This window comes from Pomacea canaliculata, linkage group LG2 (genome assembly GCF_003073045.1).
Source record: "Pomacea canaliculata isolate SZHN2017 linkage group LG2, ASM307304v1, whole genome shotgun sequence".
Classification (NCBI taxonomy): Eukaryota; Metazoa; Mollusca; class Gastropoda; order Architaenioglossa; family Ampullariidae; genus Pomacea; species Pomacea canaliculata.
The window spans coordinates 24,264,285-24,285,165 of NC_037591.1; the positions used below are offsets into that span (position 1 = coordinate 24,264,285).

Genomic DNA, 20,881 nt, shown 5'->3' on the forward strand with positions numbered 1-20,881 from the left:
AAAGATCAGTTCCGGGAAAAGAAACCATATATGGGAAGCTTTTAATTATTTATAGAGCATAGCCATGAATAGAATGTGACATCATGTTTGTAGATGTCCACAGTGAGTGGCCCTATTATCCCGAAGTTCATGTTCTCATTGTATAGGAACGAACTAAAGTACGATTAGTTTACGATTAGGGTCAAACTATTCTTTAATCACACATCGATCTTGAAAAATTACTGTTATTTTTAGCACATTTATAGACCTCGCCCTCTGGTGGAAATTCCCGATTTCATAGTAGATGTTTCAAGTTACCACCAACTCGTTCATAATAATAATAACAAATTGAACTTAATACCGGAGATATTGCAACCATATAGACAATATTGTTGCTCGTTACACATTATACTAATTACTATCGACGATTACAAAGAAAGAGTGAGGTAAAAAGAGATAACTACAGATATAAAGTCAATCATAGATAAAATCGATCTTGTTTTTTTATACAATTGAGTAACTTATAACTAGAGACTTGTGCTACGTTCTGTAGACATCACCTGACTGGCACAATTAGGACTTTATCTGACATTTATAAACCAAGAACATCTTGTAGGAGGCAGAGCTACGAAGAGTGTTTTACATGTGAGTGTTTAGTAAATGAGGATAAATGACCTTAGAGGGTCAAAGGTGTAGTACTCCGCTACATAGAAAAAATCCCCAGGCCTCCAACCCCGATGGCCCTGCTACAATATGCCTGGAAATACTATACTACAGACTTGACACACAATATCTGCATGAGTAATTACATCCCTTCCTATGGACTACATTCCCTTGATATCTTCACTGTACCTCAAACCTTAGTAAAACTGGAGCAGAGAATAAGTCATAAAAAGCATATCACTAAAATAATATACAGAGAAATATATACAGTAGGTGTGTAGGTGTGAAAGAGAGAGTTTACTATACCAGTGTGTGTCACAGAGATTCATTGTTTTTAATTATTGTAATATAACCAAAATAGTATCTTGTGATATAATAAAATAAATTGTAGACAATTTTAATTCCATGGTTATATTTTATTATCCAGTTTAAATAACATGCAACTCGGTACTACATGTCTCTAGTTTGGACTCTGTTGTGGCTTTTTCACAAGAGAATAATATGATTTTAAAATAGGTGTGAAATATAGAGCACTAGTAGTTTTGTGCAGGCACAGTTAATGACCAGTAGATTTTATAACACAAAAGGCATGAGGTGAAATAAAGCACTTTACTATTTATCTATAAAGAGTACATCTAACAACCTTTTTAAAAAAAAGTTAAATGTGAAACCAATAAATGCACTTACAGTATTAGATTTATCATACATAAAACAGTTCAAACATTCTTGCATCAGTTTTCACGCTTTAACATTTAAAAGACCGAATAAGTAACAAATTAAAATTAAACCATCAAATCAATCCACTTGACATTTTCCTTCTGAATATGAAGATAACCGACGTGTAAATTATAAAATAATATAACACGACATCCAGACACAGAAATGAACTAAATTTCTCAAACCAAATTTTTAATTTATTTATAATTACATTTCGATACAACTTTTTCTCAGCTTTAAGCGGTCTGTGCAGCGCTAGCATTCTAAAGTAACACATCAACACAAAAAATTGTATCCACACCTCTTTCTCTGCAATATACTAGAACAAATGAATACAATTTACACGAGTTAACATGTGAAATAAAGAATGGAAATTCTTGTTAAAAAAGTAAAACCAAAGCACATACGCTCAGCAATTCCCACGATATTTAGACACTACTTTACAGTCGTGGATTATAAGATTCTGAAAGAAATATTTTGGGCACGAAATGACATTTTCAGCGGATTGGCAAAAGGAAACGACTGGTTTGCCGTACAGACTTTTGTTCCTTTCGTCAAAAACAGAGAAATGACAAATATTTGAGAAATTAGCATCATGTAACAAATTAAATAAAAATACAGTGATTTATCAGCAAAAATAATGAAGGTTACAGGCGTTCCCAATAACCATTATTTCAGTAGTAAGTGTTTAGTTATATGTTATGTGTGAGAACAGTAAACTAAGACAGTGATGCCCAACCTTTTTCGGCCTACGGGCCATATACATTTCAGACATGCGTGTCAGGGGCCGCTTCACCGCAAAAAATACAAAAAAAGAAAAAAAATAGAGCAGATACCATTTTTATTAGAAACAAGCTGTACTTACCATTAATTATGTACTAATTAGTGGGATATTTGAAGTTGTTTACCGAAACCAACTTCTGAATCTCCGGCCTCATCGTAGAGACACCAAGTCGGAGAACTGAATCGAAATGTTCGTCCATCGAAAAAAAGATTGGGAAACGCCCCTACGTAGGGATAAATACTTCTTCCATTTTTTTTCGTTTTTTAGGTCTTTTTTTATTACTAACATGCCGATTTCCTGCACTGTGGGCAGAAGTTTCGCGGGCCGGATGGCACCGCGTCGCGGGCCGGATATGGCCCGCGGGCCGTTGGTTGTGCATCCCTGAACTAAGATATCCAGAACATTGTACAGGAGTGCATTACTATACACCTTGACAAAAAACGAAACATCAAGGTCTGTAAGAAAAAGCAAGTAGGCATCACTCTTTCTGTAAAACATTTTAAACAATTCTCTTTTAAAAATCGAGTCATTATGTTATCCACATTATATTATCCACACAAAAAAAATAGTAAAAATAGAAATGACAGGCCACAGCCCCGTCACGTGCTTGTGTCCCGCAGCCTTCAGGTGAACAGGAGCTTGGAATGGTGAGTAGACAGTAGCTAAAATGTGTAAGTGCAGAAAGGTCAATCCATTTGCAGGAAAGAAATCAACTGACCACATTACTCCTGTACTTCGTGACCTACATTGGCTTCCTGTGGAGAAGCGAATTGAGCACAAATTGTTAACCTTAACCTATGGCTGTCTTCACGACCTTACGCCTGTCTATCTACAAGAACTCATTCGCTGTTACCAACCCCAGCGGAACCTTCGTTCAGCAGCTCACTTCAGACTTGAACGACCGAGTGTTCAGTCAGGGAATGCTAACAAGAAGACTGCGGGTTTCAGATCCTTCTCCAATGTAGCCCCGCTTTTGTGGAACTCGCTTCCCCTCTCGACCAAGGAGTCTGATAGTATTGCATCTTTCAAGAAAAATCTTAAGACTCACTTGTTTAAACTTTTTTGAAGTTTTCATTTGACCTGCAGTTTGGTGGCTGCTGGGATCACCGCGCATTGAGCGCATCTTTGTGATGCGGATACTAGCGCGCTATAAATCTGCATCATCATCATCATCATCATCATCATCATCATCATCCATCATCATCATCATCCACCACCACCACCATCATCATCATCATCATCATCATCATCATCATCCATTTCAGAAATGTCACCAAGATATTTCAGGACCAAACCATCGCCACATCCAATAAGCAGGCGGCCGTTAAGGTCAAGGTTCAGAGCTGTGGGCCGCAAAATGTTCCCACTTCCGGGCAGGTAGTCGACGAACGTCAGGCCAGTTGTAGTGACTTTTGTCACGTGCACACAGTCGTTCATCCAATCAGCGATCAGCAGCAACTCTTTGTCATAGAAGCAGACGTCTGTCGGGAAGAAGGGTTGTTTCGGTGACTCGTAGGTCGCTATGGGGTGATTAGACTTGCTAGAGTAAAGTCGTACAACGCGGTAACCATTTTGTCGTGCATTCTCCCTTCTCATCATTGCTTCATCACTTGAATTTTCATCTTCGTCTTGATACTCCTCTTCGTCTACCACAGCAAAGAAAGATCCAGGAAGGTTTGCGTCAAAGTTATGTACGCTTTCTACCCGCGGAAAAAGCAGAGGGTCACCTAAAACAGTGGTTCTCAAAGTTTTTCGGACCGCGGACCACTTTACTTAAGTAAAACCTACGGCGGACCACCAAGTCCTTAGTAAAAACTATGGCGGACCATCAAGGCCTAAAAATCAGTCTGTACTATGAATTTCAAATTTAAATTGGCGCATTTGTTTCATTTTAATTCAAAACTTAATGTCCTTTTGTAAAAGTAGTATAGTAATAAGTTGACATAAAACTACGTATACCTCGTTCTTTGTAATTAAAATGTTAATGCGAGGAACGCATCTCTTTAAACATCCCTTTGCTGACATATGACGACTGTCAGCCGCGGACCACCTAACTTATGCCCACGGACCACTAGTGGTCCGCGGACCACACTTTGAGAACCACTGACCTAAAATACGTGTTACCTTTCCATTTTCATATTCTAGCTCCACTGGACTAATATAGCATATGTCCTTTGTATAATTCTGAACAATAGCAAGCATGCTTACACTCTTAGAACCAAATGCCCTGAACTCCGACTCTTCCCATTCCCAAATATAAGGTTTACGTGTGACGCATGTTATCCCCGTTTCATATGTGTTCTTTATACATTTAGAGCCTGCAGACCCCCATGTCATGTGTTTCTGTTTGGAAAAGTCCCCTCCTGTTCTTCCATAAATTATATCAATACTTTTGTTCTCTTTTTGAAGAAGAGCGTGCACTTCCCTTCAATCGCTATCATCAGATTGACTCAAGCATTCCGTGTCCACGTTTTGTCCAATCGGAAATTCCAGTCTGACAGGGATCCCAATGAACCTCTTGATGTCCTCTTTAATGTGGTTGGTGAAGTCGCCATGAAGGCCGGGACAGAAACACGTATCAGGCACTGCATTACCAAGTTCTTTTAGGCGCTTGGAGCTTCCTTTTCCCTTTATTATCTCTTTCATCACCTGCAGGACCTCCATGTCACAGCCTGAAGTCAGGGCTAGTCTAATGCGGTCGTTAAGCTGTAGAAGGGAGTTAAGTTTGCTTTGTACTCGCTGTATGTCAGCAGCCATTTCTTTTTCCAAACTATCGGAGATTTCTTCCAGTTGTTGTTGTGCTTGGTCACGATATTCTTTTGCCATTGCTACAATTAAGTCGAACCGGTCTTGAATCTGTTGGAAATGGAAACAGCATTTCTGGATAAAATTGTGTATGTCATAGAAAGCATTATATGTTTAATCTTTAGTATTTTATGTCGAAGAATATCTTACAACAGTCTGAAGTGGTTTCTTCTCTGTGTGTGTGTGTTTGTGTGGTGGGTGAGAGAGAGAGCATTTACCAACCTGTTTGGAGATTCCATTTCGTTTCTCTCGGGCTCGTTTCTCATTTTCTTTCAAATATTGTAAAAAATTGTTGGTTATGTAGTCAGTGGATTCCTCTAGATGATGCAGTTCCTGTTTAATGATTTGCTGACAACGACTTGCGGTCTCGGACAGATCTTCGGTTACATGCCCCTCGTGTTTAGTCAGCTTACATCTCAAGCAGATGACTTGGTCACACTGGTCGCAGTAAAATATGACACGTTCTTTAGTGTGTACAGGACACATCGAATGGCTTTCATCACTACATGCCTGCTCCACAGCTTCTTTAGTGTGGACATAACACTTTGAATGGCTTTCATCACTACGTGCCTGCTCTAGAGCTTCGTCAGTGAAGTAGAAGTTGACTTGTAGAGCACGCACACCACCTGGCGGTACAGTAGCAGGAGCTCTACAGGTAGGACACGGGACGGTGTTTCCATGGCGATTTGCCAGTTGCTCTAGACACTCTAGACAGAAGGTGTGATGACAGGGCAGGAATCTCGGGGATGTAAAAACTTCTGTGCATATTGCACATGTCATGTTTGTCTGTACAGAAGCCATGTCTGAGGCTGCCATGATAGTATGTCTGGAATTAAATCAAGAGATTACGGGAATATTTCTCTACAGTTCACAAGAAAAAAAACCACGAGATTATAAGTTATTTAAATGTTGAAACAAACAGTTACCGAGATGAAGTGTATATTTTAATGAAAACTGGTTATTATTTTCTTTTTAAGACTGTAGACAGAGGAAGTTAAACTGAAAAAAATGGGTGATACCTGTAATATAAAATACACTTAAACGTCTACTCCCTCACTCTCTGTTCCAGAAATGAATTAAGCGAGTGGTACATTAACATCTTTATCAGTGTAATCACTGTTTTCTCACTCAGAAACATGGAAGTCGCTCGCTAAGTCATCTGCAATCACATTGCAGTGCTGCTGTCACTACCACACACACAATGTTATTTGTCACAGTCACAACACAGCTTTTGTGATGGATGTATCCGTGAACTATCACAGATGAGATTTTATTGCCAACTTACATTTCAAGCATCTGAAAAGCTGTTTGAGCAAGGGGCGGTAATTGATACCGTGAGTCACATTCATTAAAGATTGTTTCACTATTGTATCACGCGTGACACACTCCAACACATAAAAGCAATGAACCCAACTTTGAGAATGAATCCACATGAAAAAGTTTGCGGGAGAAATTATTGGGTTCTAAGAGGATTTCTTTTCGTAAACTAGCCGTACATTACTTTCAAAGTGTATCATTCAAAACAATCTGTGTTAACATGCATTGTTTCCTGCGAACCTTCTAATTTCAATTTTATTATAAATGAACTTCAATAATTATTTAAAATCTGGAAAAAAACCGAAAGTGCTTGAACCTTTAAGGTTGGTATAATTCAAAACCATACTTTTATTATCTCTTTGAAAAGACAGGAGACATTTCGTACATTCACAATCTCACTTTCATTAAGGTCTCATTTTAATTACATGGAACTTTTATATCATAAAACTTATCAAACTAGACATACACACTACCAGACAATGTCAAGATATATTTTGCAGCTAATGAAATGAAATCATAATTTAGAGCTACCACTTCAAGTATCTACACCAAAGAAAAACTACTTGCCACTGCATTAATCTGTTGTATCAATCTGATTTCCGAACACAACTTGAGTTATTTCTCAAATTGCTTCAAGCAAATGTCAAACTTTATCTCGTTTCTAACACGTTGTGGTGGAGGACGACGGGGAAAAATTGTGATAAGAAATTGCTGACACCACCAAGGGTCTGAGGTGCAATTATGTGATGATGAACAGTTTTCTAGATAAGGACGAGCTGACTTCATGTGCCATTCACCCACTGCTTCGTGTTGACAGCTGGTATTGTCAATAGAATGAAAACGAAATACTTTCTATCGAACTACTGAAGTAATTCACATAAAGTAAGTCTTCACTTACACTAACTACAACCCACCCAAAGTGAGCTCCCTAAAAAAGAACCTACTTAACTGAACGAATATGTCTTACCTGTAGAACAGGTGTGAAGAACAAACTGACGTCAGCTGTCAAGGCTGTCGAGGACAGTTTCAGGAAGAGAAAACTAAGGCAAAGGTTTATATTTAGAGAACACACGTGACCTGGGGGTAATCAAAACTAGGACCTGATATCATATTTCTAGATACTTATCTCTGGTGAGTGGGTGGCGATGACGACAAAGAAGTTAAAGACTGCGCAGTGCGCAAGGGAAGATCACCAAGGACAGAAAGTGGAGGTCAGACCAAATCCTGTTTAAAGCCCGTACACGCACATCGGTCACTCACCTATGTAAGCATAGATAAACCGGCTAACTCACCTGGAGATACCTGCAGCACAGAGACCATTTGAATGTCACTGTAAGAACCAACTTCAGGTGACCATGAGATAATGTAGTCATATCTGAGTTAGCCTTGATAAACGAATCTCATTTCTTTCTCCGTGGCAAGAGGTCAATATTTTCTTGAAAAGTATCAGATTTTATTTATCTCAGACCGTCATTTGGGGCAGATCGAGATAAAGGAAACAAGACCATGACCTAGCCATAGCCACATAACAGACTCATTCAGACAAGTGCAATCATTCACTCTCTCTCTACAGGACATGTCTGTCATCACAAATGATTCCGGATGCCTTTTTTTGTAACTGCTTAGTAAGTCTTTAACTTATTTCGGAGTAGGGTAACGCGTGGTGTCGAAATACATTCAAAGTAGTAGTAACTATTTTCAGTAGCAGCTCACAGAAGGCATCCAGTGATGAAATGATATGATACCTCACAGTTCTTGTGTGTGGGCGTGTTTCTACCTCAGGGTAATAGCAGCTACAACACCAAAACCTTTGAGCCAACTGCTTCATGACAGGCGGTGTTTGTGCCATGTACATATGTGAAACACACCTACAAGTCTCGTGCACATGAGCCTTACGTGTCTCTCTGATCCACTAAATCTCATACAAATACTTTAGTATGAAAATATATCTTACCTTTCTTACCTTTTGTCGAACAGAGGAAACTATCTACACGTCTACAATTATATTCCTTGTGACTGCTTCAGGTAAAGGCAACAGCTCGATGGGGAGCTATTTTCACATGAAACATTAGAGAAAATTACCAGAAACTTATTTTAGTGGTAAAGAGTAAATTGTAGTTCAGATCTCTTTGTATGCAAATTATTTGTTCTCTCTCGCACTCACACCTACATAATATGTCACCTTCTCTTTCAACATCAGAATAACCACACATTGTAGCGTTTTGGAAGCACGAGTTGTCCTCCCTGTGTGTAGTATCGTGGTATAAGAGTTATTCCGACATTGGCGAGACCCACAAAAGACAGAACATTTTTATTGCTTCCATAAATATTTTAGAATTCACATTCCATTTTAGTTTGTTATCAAAATGAGTACTTAAGTAATTCAACTATTTCCTACTTCATTGAAGACAGTCTTTTCTCCATTGCATGAACATCAAAAGGGTATCTCAGCACCCACCCGTCCCCACATCCGATCATCAAGTGGCCGTTAAGGTCAAGGTTCAGAGCTGTGGGCCGCACGATGGCGCCACTGCCTGGGAGATAGTCCATGAACCTGAGGTCATTGTCAGCAACTTTGGCCACGTGCACGCAATCATTCATCCAGTCAGCGATCAGCAGCAAGTGTTGGGTGTAAAAGCAGACGTCTGTTGGGAAGAATGGTTGTAGCGGTGATGTGTAGGTCGCTAGGGGTGAGTTACATTTGTGAGAATAAAGACGAACAACACGGGGATTCCTTCCGTCCGTTTGTTCCTGGCCATTCGTCCTTTGTTCTTTCTTTATCTTATCGCCTTTAATTTCATCTATCAGAACGAAGAACGTTCCCGATTTATTTGAGTCAAAATTGTGTATTAAGTGGACAGATTCATTTGGGCGACTCAAAATTGTACCGAGGTGAACTTCTCCTTTTCTGTCTCCCAATTCGAGGTCCACAGAACATACATAACACTGACCAGTGTCACAGTCCTGTTGTAGGAGAAACATCCTGTCACTTTTGGAATAAAATTTTTCCTTTTGCTGGATCTTTCCATTTTAGTACCGAATGATCTGAAAGCGGATTGTACGATACACGTGTTCCATGTTCCCAGCTCTTGTTTTGAGAACCATCCGGGTTCAACCATACTTCCTTTACTTTGGAGAAGTCCCCTCCAGGCCCCCCATACGACACCTTAATTCGTTTGTCTTTCATTTCCCGCAGAGCGTGCACTTCCCGACATTCCCCATCAGCACATTGACTAACTCGAATGATCTTGTTATCAAAAGGAAAACTGAGTGTGACTGGAGACCCGATAAACCTCTTCATGTGGTCCTCTAGGTCGTTAGAGAAGTCGCTATGGAGACCGGGCCACGTGATGGTCGTCAGTCCAACGTCAAGGTTTCTCAGCCTCCGAGGGCTTCCTTCTCTCCTCCTCATCTCTCTCTCCACCTGCAGGATGTCCGTGTCACAGGACGAACTCAGCGCCACCGAAGCACGCTCTCGAAGTGATATCAATGTCAGCAGTTCATCCTGAACTTTCTGTGAACGCAGGGCCAGCTCATCCTCCACACCGTCCATCGTCTGTAGTTCTCTCAGCGCGTGGTCTCGACATTTCCCTGCCATCTCCACAATGACGTCATACCGTGCTCGAATCTAACGGAAATAAATGTAGCGTTGTGGTCACGTGACCAATATGCAACAGACAAGTTCCTTAACAACAGTGACAAAAACTTATTTTTAAAACAACGTTTAATACTTTTAACCTTTAAGGGAAACATAGCACATGATATATATTTTGATTGTTGACGTGTTAGTTACTTAGAGCCACGAAAACTTTAAAGTTTATAAACTAGCGAGGGTGCGAGATAAGCATCTGTATTTTCTATTTATAGATCAAAAACCTACCTGTCCTGCCACTGCATCTCGCTTCTCTTTGGCTCGCTCCTCAATTTTGACAACGGCCTCCGCGTGCTCAATCAGGACTTGAATAGAATCATCAAGACGATGGAGATGTTCTTCAACCGTTTTCTTACAGCGAACAGCGGCGTCTGACAGATCGTCGGTCACGTGCCCCTCATGTTTAGTGAGTTTACATCTCATACAGATGGCTTGATCACACTGTGTACAATAGAATATAACATGTTGTTTAGTGTGAACAGGACATGTGGAGTAAAGGTCCTCACTGCGCGCCCACTCCAGAGCTTCCTCGGTCATGTAGAAGTTGACTTGTAGAGCACTCACGCCACCTGGCGGGACCGGGACAGAGGCTCTGCACGTGGGACACGGGAGGATGCTTCCATGTCTGTTGGCCAGCTCCTCTAGACACGGCAGACAGAAGGTGTGATAACAAGGTAGAAATCTGGGTGACCTGTACACCTCTGTGCAGACTGCACACACCAGGCTGTCTTTCTCCACCGCAAAGCCTGAGTCGGACATGTTGCACGTGCTGAAGGCACTGAGAGCCTCCAAAGTTCCTTCCCCTGAAATAAGGTCAGAACAAACACGATTACATGAATACAGAAGACACGGAAAGATGACGATATAGAGCAAAAAACAAAGTAAAGAACAGCTCACAAACTATAAATTTAGGTAAATTCAAAATCTGAAGTTCCATTGACTACTACTACTGCTGCTGCTAATAATAAAGCTGAAATACAATTTTCTTAGCAATGGATATATGATTTAAAAATATACTTACTTTACAACATCTCGAGGCTAAAATGTTTTACAGCTTACAGTTTATGTACAATATTACCTCCTATCTGAATAACTTTGATATCCCTTTGTAATACTTGTGTGAATAAACCTCTGATATTATTAAGATATAAATAAAAACATTACAATTTTACACATTTAAAAGAATTTTAGCGTAAGAACTGAGATAATTTCATATGCAAACAGACCTTTAATTGTAAGTAGACTTCTGTTGCAGTTTAACTTTATAATTTCGTGGCGGTAGGTTTCACCCAAACCCGATGGTTTACGTTTTTCAGTGGTCTAATCTCTAAAGTTAAATTAATTGTATTTTGTGTGATTTTTGTTTCTTCTGTCTCTTGTCATTTTGTGTTTTACTTGAAAGAATCATTCTTGAGAAACTGTTTCAACTTCTTATATGAGTGACTAAGTCTGTGAGCTCTAAGACTGATCTTCTAAAAAAAAATGTTTACTGAATACTTACCTCTTCCAGCAGTCTTTCTCGTTGCAAACTTTCTTTGTTTGAATCAAGAGCACAAAATCACACAGCTGTGCTTGTTTTGTTTTGTTTCCTTTTTTATTCTCGCTCGTTATGAAATAAAAGAAGACCGTTGCCTTCTGTTGAGCAGCAGAGAAGTTGTGAACAGCCCACCACCAGAGTAGTAAACCTCATGTAGAGGCTGTGAGATAAGGGTTGTTATCAGGCTGTGGCATCCGGGTTTCTTTCTACCAGTCAGGTTTATGATACAACTTCACCTAGAAAATCCGTGTACGATGTCAAAGTTCGATCTACTTTCACCATGCGGTCTAGTCGTCGATTGTTTTGTCAAGTACTTCCTCTTTATAGACAATAGATGCAGGAGTAGGAGTTGGCAGGAGAGTATCATGTGACAAACACTCTCCACTCCTTGTCTCAGTTTCTCTGTCGCGCAACGAACCGCCAAGTTGCCGGGAAGCCTTGTAAAGAAAAGCGACCTCAGGTATTGTCTTTTTTTTTTCACAATACAACTAACTCTGCCTCTTGCAGGCCTGCATACATTTAATTATATTCCCAAAAACTATGTTGCAGTTATTAATAAAAAATACAAGATATATTTAGAGAATGATTTATGAGAATACATAGGTCAATCATTTCTTAGTATTATCTCTTAACAAGAAGACGCAGCCTCCCTTCCCTACACGTGGTGTCCCTCCACTTGCCGTGTCTCCTCGGGAAGTGAAGCGCTGGCCGGCCACAGTTAATAATATTGTCTTCCACATTTTTCTTCCAATATCTTAAAAAAACTGTTACTCATGCAACAGGTGCAGTTCGTCCACCCTCTGTGTGCTGCCTCTTTAACCTCATGTCACCCTTCTGTGACAGGGATCCGCTAACAAACCTCGCAACTGTCGTCTGGTGTGAAAGGTGGCGTTGAGTTCAGTGACGATGTGAGGTGAGTCTGATCACAACTCAACATTAATTTTTATGTTGCTTATGTGGTCGATCATGCTGGGGATCCTTAGTTTGTATACTGCCTGGTGTTTTTTTGTTTGTTTGTTTTTTTGTTGTTGTTGTTGTTTTTTTGGAAAGAAACGTGTCAGGGTTCGCATGAATTCTTGAAGCTGGTTTACGGAGTCTGCTGTGGCTTCGTCCACCTGTAGGGTGAAGACACAGCTTTGCATGTTCGGAAATATTTTCAGAAATGTGTGAGCTTTTCTATCTAGTTCTTTGATTCGAGAAAAACTTATTATAGACCTTGAGATGCTCAAACAAGAGAATATGTGCATACATAAAAATGAACCAGTACATGTAAAATTTCAGAGGTAATCGTATTATTAAGTATAATGTAGCAACAAGCGGTACAAAAGTTATTGAAATATAATTGAAACATGAATGTATGTACAGTATTTAAACAGCATACATATAGCACATTTAAACATCAGATGTGTCAATCTTCCTGCGAACAATCATCAGCTTTTTAAAAAATACACAGGCAAGTTACACAATTCGACATTTTCAAGAAATTGTAAACATTAAATCAAATCGTGAAATTCATTCTTCTTTATAAGGCACATCACTAATTTTTATGAGAATGAAGATATCGAGACTGTAGAACCTGTCTTGTAATGTGACATTAACTTTAGCATGTTTACTTCCAGAGCATGAGATAGATGGCTTGTAAGATACTTGATATTATGTTTCTGATTTCCACAGTTTGTTGTCAACCATTTTAGAAAATAAAGTCCGTCAACTACTTTAGTGTGTGATATTAATTGCATTGTTCTAGAATGTGCTCGGTAAGATAAAATTATCGTTTGAAGTCAAGTCTATCAGTTAATTATACACAGCTGAGACATAATAAACATTATGTATGTGGGATTCGAATGTGGTTGGTTACAAACTTTACACTGAGTGAGTGAAATTGAGTAAGATTTTAAACTCTTCAGTTCTGCTTCTTCTATTACATGACGGGGAATCCAAAAGAAACAAAAATTAGGTTCACCAGGGGTAAACTGATTATTGAAATATAGACACTGGCTTTTAGCCCCTGCTCCTTGGTGAATATAACCAAATCATTGCCTTCCTTTTTATAAACACCTGGTTATAACGACTCTTTAGCAGCCAATCACATCACTGACTGTTATAACTTTGTAATAAACATAGTCAATGACCAACTTGTCCTTTTACTTACTAGTCAACGTAGCCAGCAACATTGATGTCAATTAACAAAGAATACATTTGGGTCTCTCCCTAGAAGATTGTCCAGGACATCCACAAGTCTTTTCAAATGATCGTTGGGCGACCTTTTCACACTTTCAATCTGTATTCTGAACCGCTAGCTATCAGTATCCTTAATTTATCTTTCATATTCACATGATGTCACAACAAACAAGGATTGATGTAAGAGTGTTACGATAAAGGACATTGCCTCCCCTTATCCCATCATTTGATCTCTTGATGGATGCTGCTCCTCTGTAGCTTTGCAGCTTTTACACTGTGATGGCTGAAGCGCGGATATAAGTTTTGGAAACACCTCTTTTATCTGAATTTTCTCTTATTCTGTTTTTCCAATTAATAATTATCTTTTTTCTTTATTATTTTTCACACAAAGCTTTGCTGTGTGTATTAATAAAGTATGATTAATAAAGCATTATTATTTATCCTGCCATGGACACCTTTGTTAACCAGTTGGTAAATATTTACATCACTCGTGTAGTGCAGGAAGCGTCAACGGATCGATCCTCGGTCGCGGAAGTTGTCTCACTTTATGTCGAATATTTCAAAGTGAAATATTAAAATCATTACTTTCAGTGAACAGATGTCCTTCATGGCTGAAATCAGAGCTGAATAATGTTGTCACTGCTTATGTTATATTGTCACTGTCTATCAACTTCAGGTCATTGGTATTTGCGTTACGAGTAGTTGATCCAATCACAAATCAGCGAAAACTCGTTGCTAAAAAAATATATATTAATAAGGTTATTAATGATTTTTTTCAGCTTTCTTTGCGCCTTATAAAAATAAATAATTCCTATACTGACTCAACACTTGACTTACTGACGGGGCTGTCGGTCGCTAAACAGCTGACAAATATCTGTAGGTACTCTAAGGACCCATCCATCACCACACCCAATCAGCAGTTGACCATCGAGGTCAAGGTTCAGAGCTGTGGGCCGCACCATGTCACCACTGCCCGGCAGGTAGTCTATGAACTCGATGCCACTGTCAGATACTTTGGTCACGTGCACACAGTCGTTCATCCAATCAGCAATCAGCAGCACATCACTGCTACAGAAGCAGACGTCTGTGGGAAAGAAGTTCTCTGTTGTATATGTCCCAATAGGTTCTCCAGATTTGTTAGAATAGAGACGGACAACACGGGAACACCGGTTATCTACTTTCTTCTCATGTTTCTCTTTTGATTCATCATTTGAGTTCTCATCTTCATCCTCGTCTACCAAAGCAAAGAAAGTCCCATCACTGTTAGAATCAAAGTTGTGTGCTCTGGATACCTTTGGATAAATTAAAGGAATACCTGCCAGATATGCTTCTTTTCCATTTTCTTGTTTTATCTTTAGTGAACATATATAACACCTACCTGTTGCGCAATTCTGAATGAAAGAAAACATTCTTTTGCTCTTAGAACCAAGGTTACAGGATGAGTTGTTCCATGTCCAAATTTGGTTTTTATGTGAAACACACGACACCCGCTTCCCGTATTCTTTTCCAATGTCTATAGAACCATTGCAGCTCAAAACCGCGCATTTCTCTCTAGAGTAGTCCCCTCCTGCTCCCCCATAATAAACGTCGACACTTCTGTCCTCCCTCTGTCTCAGAGCATGCACTTCTTGACATTCTCCATCCCCACATCGACCGTCCCGAATGATTTCTATGGTTTTGTCAACGGGAAACTTCAGTTTGACTGGTGTCCCGATGAAGGTCTGTATGCAATCTTCGATGTCGTTGGTGAAGTCACTATGGAGTACAGGGCGGTAACTCTGGTCAGAATGTACAGCTTCCAGCTTCCTCCGCTCTTTGTCGCATCCTTCTTGCTGCTCCATCTCTCTCTCCACCTGCAGCACCTCCGTGTCACAGGCCGAGGTCAGCGCGTGTTGAGCGCGGTTGAGAAGCTGGAGAAGTGAACTGAGCTCACCCTGTACTCGCTGTGTGTCAGCACCCAGCTCTTTCTGCAAATCATCGGAGGTGTCCTGGAGATTTTGCAAAGCTTCATCCCGATATTTTCCCGCCATGGCCACAATGATGTCATACCGGACTTGAATCTGTCGGACGTTAAATAAAAGATGGTTTGATTTCTAAACTATTGAGATACAACACTTTGCTAGAGAAATGGTTTTATAAAACACTGCGGTAAAGATTATTCATTACTTTGATATTAAATACCTAAAGGTTATAACATAATAGAAATGTTTGTGCGTTTTGTATATTTCTGACTTCAAGCTAGTGAAGGTGATTCATGCGTTAGCCGTACAAAGAGGACGATATTTGATAGATGACCTACCTGTTCCTTTATTGCACCTTGCTTTTCTTGGGCTCGCTTTTCATTTTCTTTACAAGATTCCAACTTATTTTTCTCTTGTTTGATGGTGTCCATAAGACAATAAATTTTTTCTTCAATGGATTTCTTACAACGAGCAGCGGTCTCTGACAGTTCTTCGGTGACGTGTCCCTCGTGTTTAGTCAGTTTACAGCGTAGACAAACAGCTTGTTTACACTGTTTACAGTACAATAAGGCAACTTCGTTAGGGTGGGCAGGACACATGGAGGATCTTGCCTCCCTGCGCGCCTGCTCCAGAGCTTCGTCAGTGAAGTAGAAGTTGACTTGTAGATCACACACACCACCTGGCGGTACAGTAGCAGGAGCTCTACAGGTAGGACACGGGATGGTGTCTCCATGTCTCTTTGCCAGCTCCTCAAGACACGGTAGACAGAAGGTGTGATGACAGGGCAGGAACCTCGGTGATGTGTAAACTTCTCTGCACACTGCACACGTCATGTTATCCTGCGTAGCAGACATGTTTGATGTGGGGAATTTATTTTCAATGTTTGGGTGTTCAACAAGTTATAAACTCCTACATCATTCTCGAATCATCTCTGAAATAAAATCATATAACAAGGAGTGTTGTAAATGAGTTTGGCTCTGAATTTAATTAATAGCTAAAAAGAAATAACGTGACAGAGACAGAGTACTAGGATTTTTCTTCAAGCCTACCTGTGATCACACAACTACCCAAGCCTCTTCATTATAATTGAACATTATTATCAAGTTTACAGTATAATGCTAAGAAAAATATACGGATAGTATATAGTTGAATAACTTAAAGAAAATTGCTTCAAACATTTTAGAGAAAGAAAATGAATTGAAAGTTTTAGTTTTTAAACTTTTTAAACAGACTCCCCTCTGTGTATTGTTCACGAAATAACACCGAAGCCATCCAGGTGGGACTAGAAGTGCTATCGACTTCAGTGTTCTACTTCAATTTTGTTTTTATTATAATTTTACCTAGAAGAAGAACAAAACTAACCCATAGACTCTTAGTCTGACCTGACTCCCTTTATTCATAAGCATATTCATGAACTTGCTGTTCATGTTAAAAATGTAACAAACTCACCTTTGACACACCTTTCCATCGTTTGTGCAGTAAACACACTTACCTGTGTCTATTAAATGCACCATAGGTTGAAACCAGAGGCAAGAAGAAATGAAAATCGCAAGACTGCTTACAAATTACCGGAGTTCATTCCAAACTGGTCTGATGGCAGTTGACACAAACCTCTTGAGACTACATGTTGCTTCGTGTGCACTGAGTGACAAGATGACTGTGACACAAGACTCTCCTATCAGTCTACTCACATTAATGGACCTTAACCTTTGGACATTCCCGATTTTAGTCAACGTGTTTTAACTAACAAATTAAGCAACACCTTTTACATATTTTCTCTTCTGACATTGTATCATGAGAAGTGGCAGAAAGAGTTTAGCTTTATTTATTATGTCTTGTCGCTGTCTCTGTGAATGTCATGATATAGCAGTATTATAAACTATCATAAACTATTATAAACTATCATAAAGACACGTATCACTATGTTGAACTTTCTAGTCATCCCAGATAGGGTGACCGACTTTATTCGTTAAACATTCGTGAACTTGTTATCTCTCTCTCTCTGCTCATAGTGAACTAGTGTAAGGAGATACACCAAGATGCCCTTACATGTGACTGTTGTTGTAAAAAGTATGAAATACTGGCTACATATTTTGAGCTACAAATTTATTTCCACCCATACTGCCACATTTAGTAAGTGTAAGAAGTGCCTAAGAATATTTTTGCATAAGGACAGCAGGCATTTTTTAAAAGTATTTTTAGAAGAAATAGGACAGTTATACATACTTAATATGATTGAAAAATAGTCGGGTATTATTCTCGTGTTATGTTCAAGTACAATTTTATGTATAGTTAAAACAGTACACACTGTGATATGCTGTTTGTATGTGTACACATAGCCCCAGTTGTGCATTACAGTCACTTGGCTGGAGAACATCACGAGGCCCTGACTTGTGGTTCACATAAAATACTTCAGCATCACTACTTACATTGTCACCCTTCTTTCTAACCATTCAAAATAAACAGCAAAAAATATGTTGTTGTTCAGCTTATTTATTGTTTATAGAGTTGCTAGGTGGGACATCTTCGAGCAGCAGGCTGTTCATGAGCGCAGTTTATCAGTATACACACTTTGAGCACGAACTTGTATCACTGGACTGCTTGTAGACGAATTTTTAAGCAATACAATTTTTCTTAAAGTTAATTAGACCGTTAAAAGAGAAAAATGCAGGTACATAAAAATATTCTGTTTATCTACAATTAAAGTAGAAACCATATACTTCAGTATATAGAAGCTAGCACGTAGTTCAAAATTTCTTGAAAAAATAAAATCTATGTACTATCTATACAGACTAGAATGATTAAACACTAGATGTTATAGTTTAACCAATAACTTAAAAGAGTTTCTGTAGCATGTACAAAATTTGGGAAATTAAACAAATATATTGAACACCAATCGTAAACTAATTATTCACGTAAAGAGAGAGTCCAAACAATTCATCAACTATTGATATTGAAAACAATTCTTCCCAAGATTTGGTCTCACCAGGATTATCCTGCCCCAGTCTTACCAGCCTGTGAGAAGAAAGGACTGGTGTTCACGATCTGTCTTGATGGATAAAAACACAAAAACAAAATAACCTACTATTCCTCATTACTTTATCTTTGGTGGTATGATATTTATTGTTCCTGTCACTTTATTGTTGCTATCACATTATGCTGGTTAAGACACTGAGTGTTATGAGTTTGAGGCACATTTTCTGACTGACTTTTTTTATGTATTTTCTATGTATAGTCACAAGTCTGGAGCAACTCTGGCACAAAGGAAGCCTTCTACAGTTCTACTGATGTCTTATCACTCCCTTCTCTGTGTGATATAAAACCACGAAGTCCTGTACTGCTATGACTTACTGCCGGAGCTATTCATCCCTAAACAAGGCACCAATGTCTCCAGGGTACCTGAGGACCCATCCATCACCACATCCGATTAGCAGCTGACCGTTAAGGTCAAGGTTCAGAGCTGTGGGCCGGAAGATGTCACCGCTGCCCGGCAGGAAGTCTATGAACGAGATGTCAAGGTCAGATACTCTTGTCACGTGCACGCAATCGTTCATCCAATCAGCGATCAGCAGCAAGTTGCCACAAAAGCAGACGTCTGTTGGGAAGAAGCCACGTAACATGTAGGTCGTTATAGGGTCGCCTGATTCAGTAGAATACAAACGTACAACCCGGGAATTCTGGTTGAAAACCTTCTTGTCTCTCCTTTGTACAACAATATGTGAGTTCTCGTATTCATATTCTTCTACCACGGCAAACAACGTCCCTTCCTCGTTGGAATCAAAGTTGTGCGCCATGTATATCTTAGGATGAATTAAAGGAGTGCCAAACACACACCTTTCTCTACCATCTGTACTGTTTGAGTTAATGGGACTTATAAAACTTTCACCTGTTGCGAAGTTTTGTTTTAGTGAATACATGCTCGCATTTTTGGAACCAAGGTAACACAATGAGTCCTTCCACCGCAAGATGCAATTCTTACGTGTGCCGCATGATATCCGCATTCCGAACTCTTTCTCAGGTCCTCGACGACCGTCTGAGTTGAAAGTCACACCTTTCTCTTTGGAGTAGTCGCCTCCTGTTCCCCCATAATACACGTCGATGTTTCCGCTCTCCTGTTGCCGCAGAGCATGCACTTCCCGACATCCTCCATCCCCACATCGACCCACTCGAACAAAGTCTACGGTTTTCATGATTGGGTACCAGAGTTTGACTGGCGACCCGACGAAGGTCTTTATGTAGTAGACAATGTCATTAGTAAAGTCAGCATAGAGTACAGGGCGGTAAGTATGGACAGGTAGTCCAGCTTCTCGTTCTCTCAGTCGCTCGGCGCTTCCTTCTCCCCGTGTCATCTCTCTCTCCACCTGCAGGACCTCCGTGTCACAGGTCGAACTCAGTGCCCGTTGAGCGCGGGACTGGAGCTGGAGAAGTGAGTTGAGCTCATCCTGTACTCGATGTGAGTCAGCGGTCAGATCTTTCTCTATGTCATCGGATGTTGTCTGAAGTTCTTGCAAAGCTTTGTCCCGACATTTTCCTGCCATGGCCACAATGACTTCATAACGGACTTGAATCTGTGATGAGTTAAATGAAAGATAGTTTTGTCGCTAAGGATTTTTTCGGCTAAAAATGCCGCATAATACACAGTGTGGTAAAAGTTTACCTCACAACTATAGGGGCAAAACAGTTCTAAAGCAAAGGAATACTTTCAAATAAGTTTAATGAGAGGAGGAAACCAGGTGTGGGACATTCGAGTAGCATGGAGTCACACACCACAGTTTCCACTGCGCACCACTCAGAATCATTTTACCATTGGTGTTACCCTCATAACTGAACTGACCCTTCACTTTTTGTGAGTAGCATATCTCAGTTTTCTTACAAATTTATATTACGATATTGACATAAACAAAGAAGTCATTGCTATTTGACAGATAGATGACCTACCTGTTCCATTACCGCAGCTCTCTTTTCTTGCGCTTGCCTCTCGTTTTGTTTACAAAATTCCGACTTGGTTTTTACGTGTTTAATTGTATTTAGAAGATGTTGGAGGTTTTCTTTAATTGTTTTCTTACAGCGAGCGACAGTTTCTGACAATTGTTCTGTTGTGTGCCCCTCGTGACCAGTCAGCTTACAGTCGAGACAAACGGACTGATTACACTGTGTGCAGTGAACTGTGGCCAGTTCTGTTGTGTGAACAGGACACATGGAGTGACTTCCCTCCCTTCGCGCCTGCTCCAGAGCTTCCTCCGTGAAGTAGAAGTTGACTTGTAGATCACACACACCACCTGGCG

The 20,881-nt window shown here is 39.8% G+C and overlaps 3 protein-coding genes across 8 annotated transcripts; all 3 read right to left on the minus strand.

The window, feature by feature from the left end:
* Positions 1 to 3,748: 3,748 nt before the first annotated feature.
* On the minus strand, positions 3,749 to 7,418 carry LOC112558242 (tripartite motif-containing protein 2-like). Of its 4 annotated transcripts, XR_003098108.1 has the most exons (4): positions 7,233 to 7,418; positions 5,171 to 5,774; positions 4,252 to 4,999; positions 3,749 to 3,870 (listed from the first exon to the last, which is right to left on the minus strand). XR_003098108.1 is itself a non-coding variant. In XM_025228585.1 (3 exons), exons 2-3 carry the CDS (start codon positions 5,762 to 5,764, stop codon positions 4,571 to 4,573), a joined length of 1,023 nt encoding a protein of 340 aa, XP_025084370.1. In that variant the 5' UTR covers positions 5,765 to 5,774; positions 7,233 to 7,418; the 3' UTR covers positions 4,020 to 4,570. The 4 variants fall into 4 exon arrangements, 3 of the variants coding, with proteins under 3 accessions (XP_025084370.1, XP_025084372.1, XP_025084371.1); XM_025228585.1 differs by lacking the exon at positions 3,749 to 3,870 and having other exon boundaries at positions 4,020 to 4,999; XM_025228587.1 differs by lacking the exons at positions 3,749 to 3,870; positions 7,233 to 7,418 and adding an exon at positions 6,077 to 6,338 and having other exon boundaries at positions 4,020 to 4,999.
* An 813-nt stretch (positions 7,419 to 8,231) lies between these two features.
* LOC112557391 (tripartite motif-containing protein 2-like) lies at positions 8,232 to 10,807 on the minus strand. Its single transcript, XM_025227207.1, has 2 exons — positions 10,146 to 10,807; positions 8,232 to 9,893 (listed from the first exon to the last, which is right to left on the minus strand). The coding sequence occupies exons 1-2, from the start codon at positions 10,674 to 10,676 to the stop codon at positions 9,252 to 9,254; spliced, it is 1,173 nt and encodes a 390-aa protein (XP_025082992.1). The 5' UTR covers positions 10,677 to 10,807; the 3' UTR covers positions 8,232 to 9,251.
* A 1,922-nt stretch (positions 10,808 to 12,729) lies between these two features.
* LOC112556688 (tripartite motif-containing protein 2-like) lies at positions 12,730 to 17,254 on the minus strand. 3 transcript variants are annotated; one of them, XM_025225920.1, is made up of 3 exons: positions 17,089 to 17,254; positions 15,935 to 16,416; positions 12,730 to 15,695 (listed from the first exon to the last, which is right to left on the minus strand). In XM_025225920.1, exons 1-3 carry the CDS (start codon positions 17,108 to 17,110, stop codon positions 14,469 to 14,471), a joined length of 1,731 nt encoding a protein of 576 aa, XP_025081705.1. In that variant the 5' UTR covers positions 17,111 to 17,254; the 3' UTR covers positions 12,730 to 14,468. The 3 variants fall into 3 exon arrangements, with proteins under 3 accessions (XP_025081705.1, XP_025081703.1, XP_025081704.1); XM_025225918.1 differs by having other exon boundaries at positions 15,935 to 16,527; positions 17,089 to 17,245; XM_025225919.1 differs by having other exon boundaries at positions 15,935 to 16,527; positions 17,046 to 17,244.
* Positions 17,255 to 20,881: the final 3,627 nt, after the last annotated feature.

Coding starts and splice junctions, on each gene's coding strand:
- LOC112557391 (XM_025227207.1), bottom strand. CDS start 10,676: ATGTCCGACTCAGGCTTTGCGGTGGAGAAAGACAGCCTGGTGTGTGCA. Junction 9,894..10,145: donor GAGATGCAGTGGCAGGACAG/GTAGGTTTTTGA, acceptor TATTTCCGTTAG/ATTCGAGCACGGTATGACGT.
- LOC112558242 (XM_025228585.1), bottom strand. CDS start 5,764: ATGGCAGCCTCAGACATGGCTTCTGTACAGACAAACATGACATGTGCA. Junction 5,000..5,170: donor GAAATGGAATCTCCAAACAG/GTTGGTAAATGC, acceptor CATTTCCAACAG/ATTCAAGACCGGTTCGACTT.
- LOC112556688 (XM_025225918.1), bottom strand. CDS start 16,450: ATGTCTGCTACGCAGGATAACATGACGTGTGCAGTGTGCAGAGAAGTT. Junction 15,696..15,934: donor AAGGTGCAATAAAGGAACAG/GTAGGTCATCTA, acceptor AACGTCCGACAG/ATTCAAGTCCGGTATGACAT.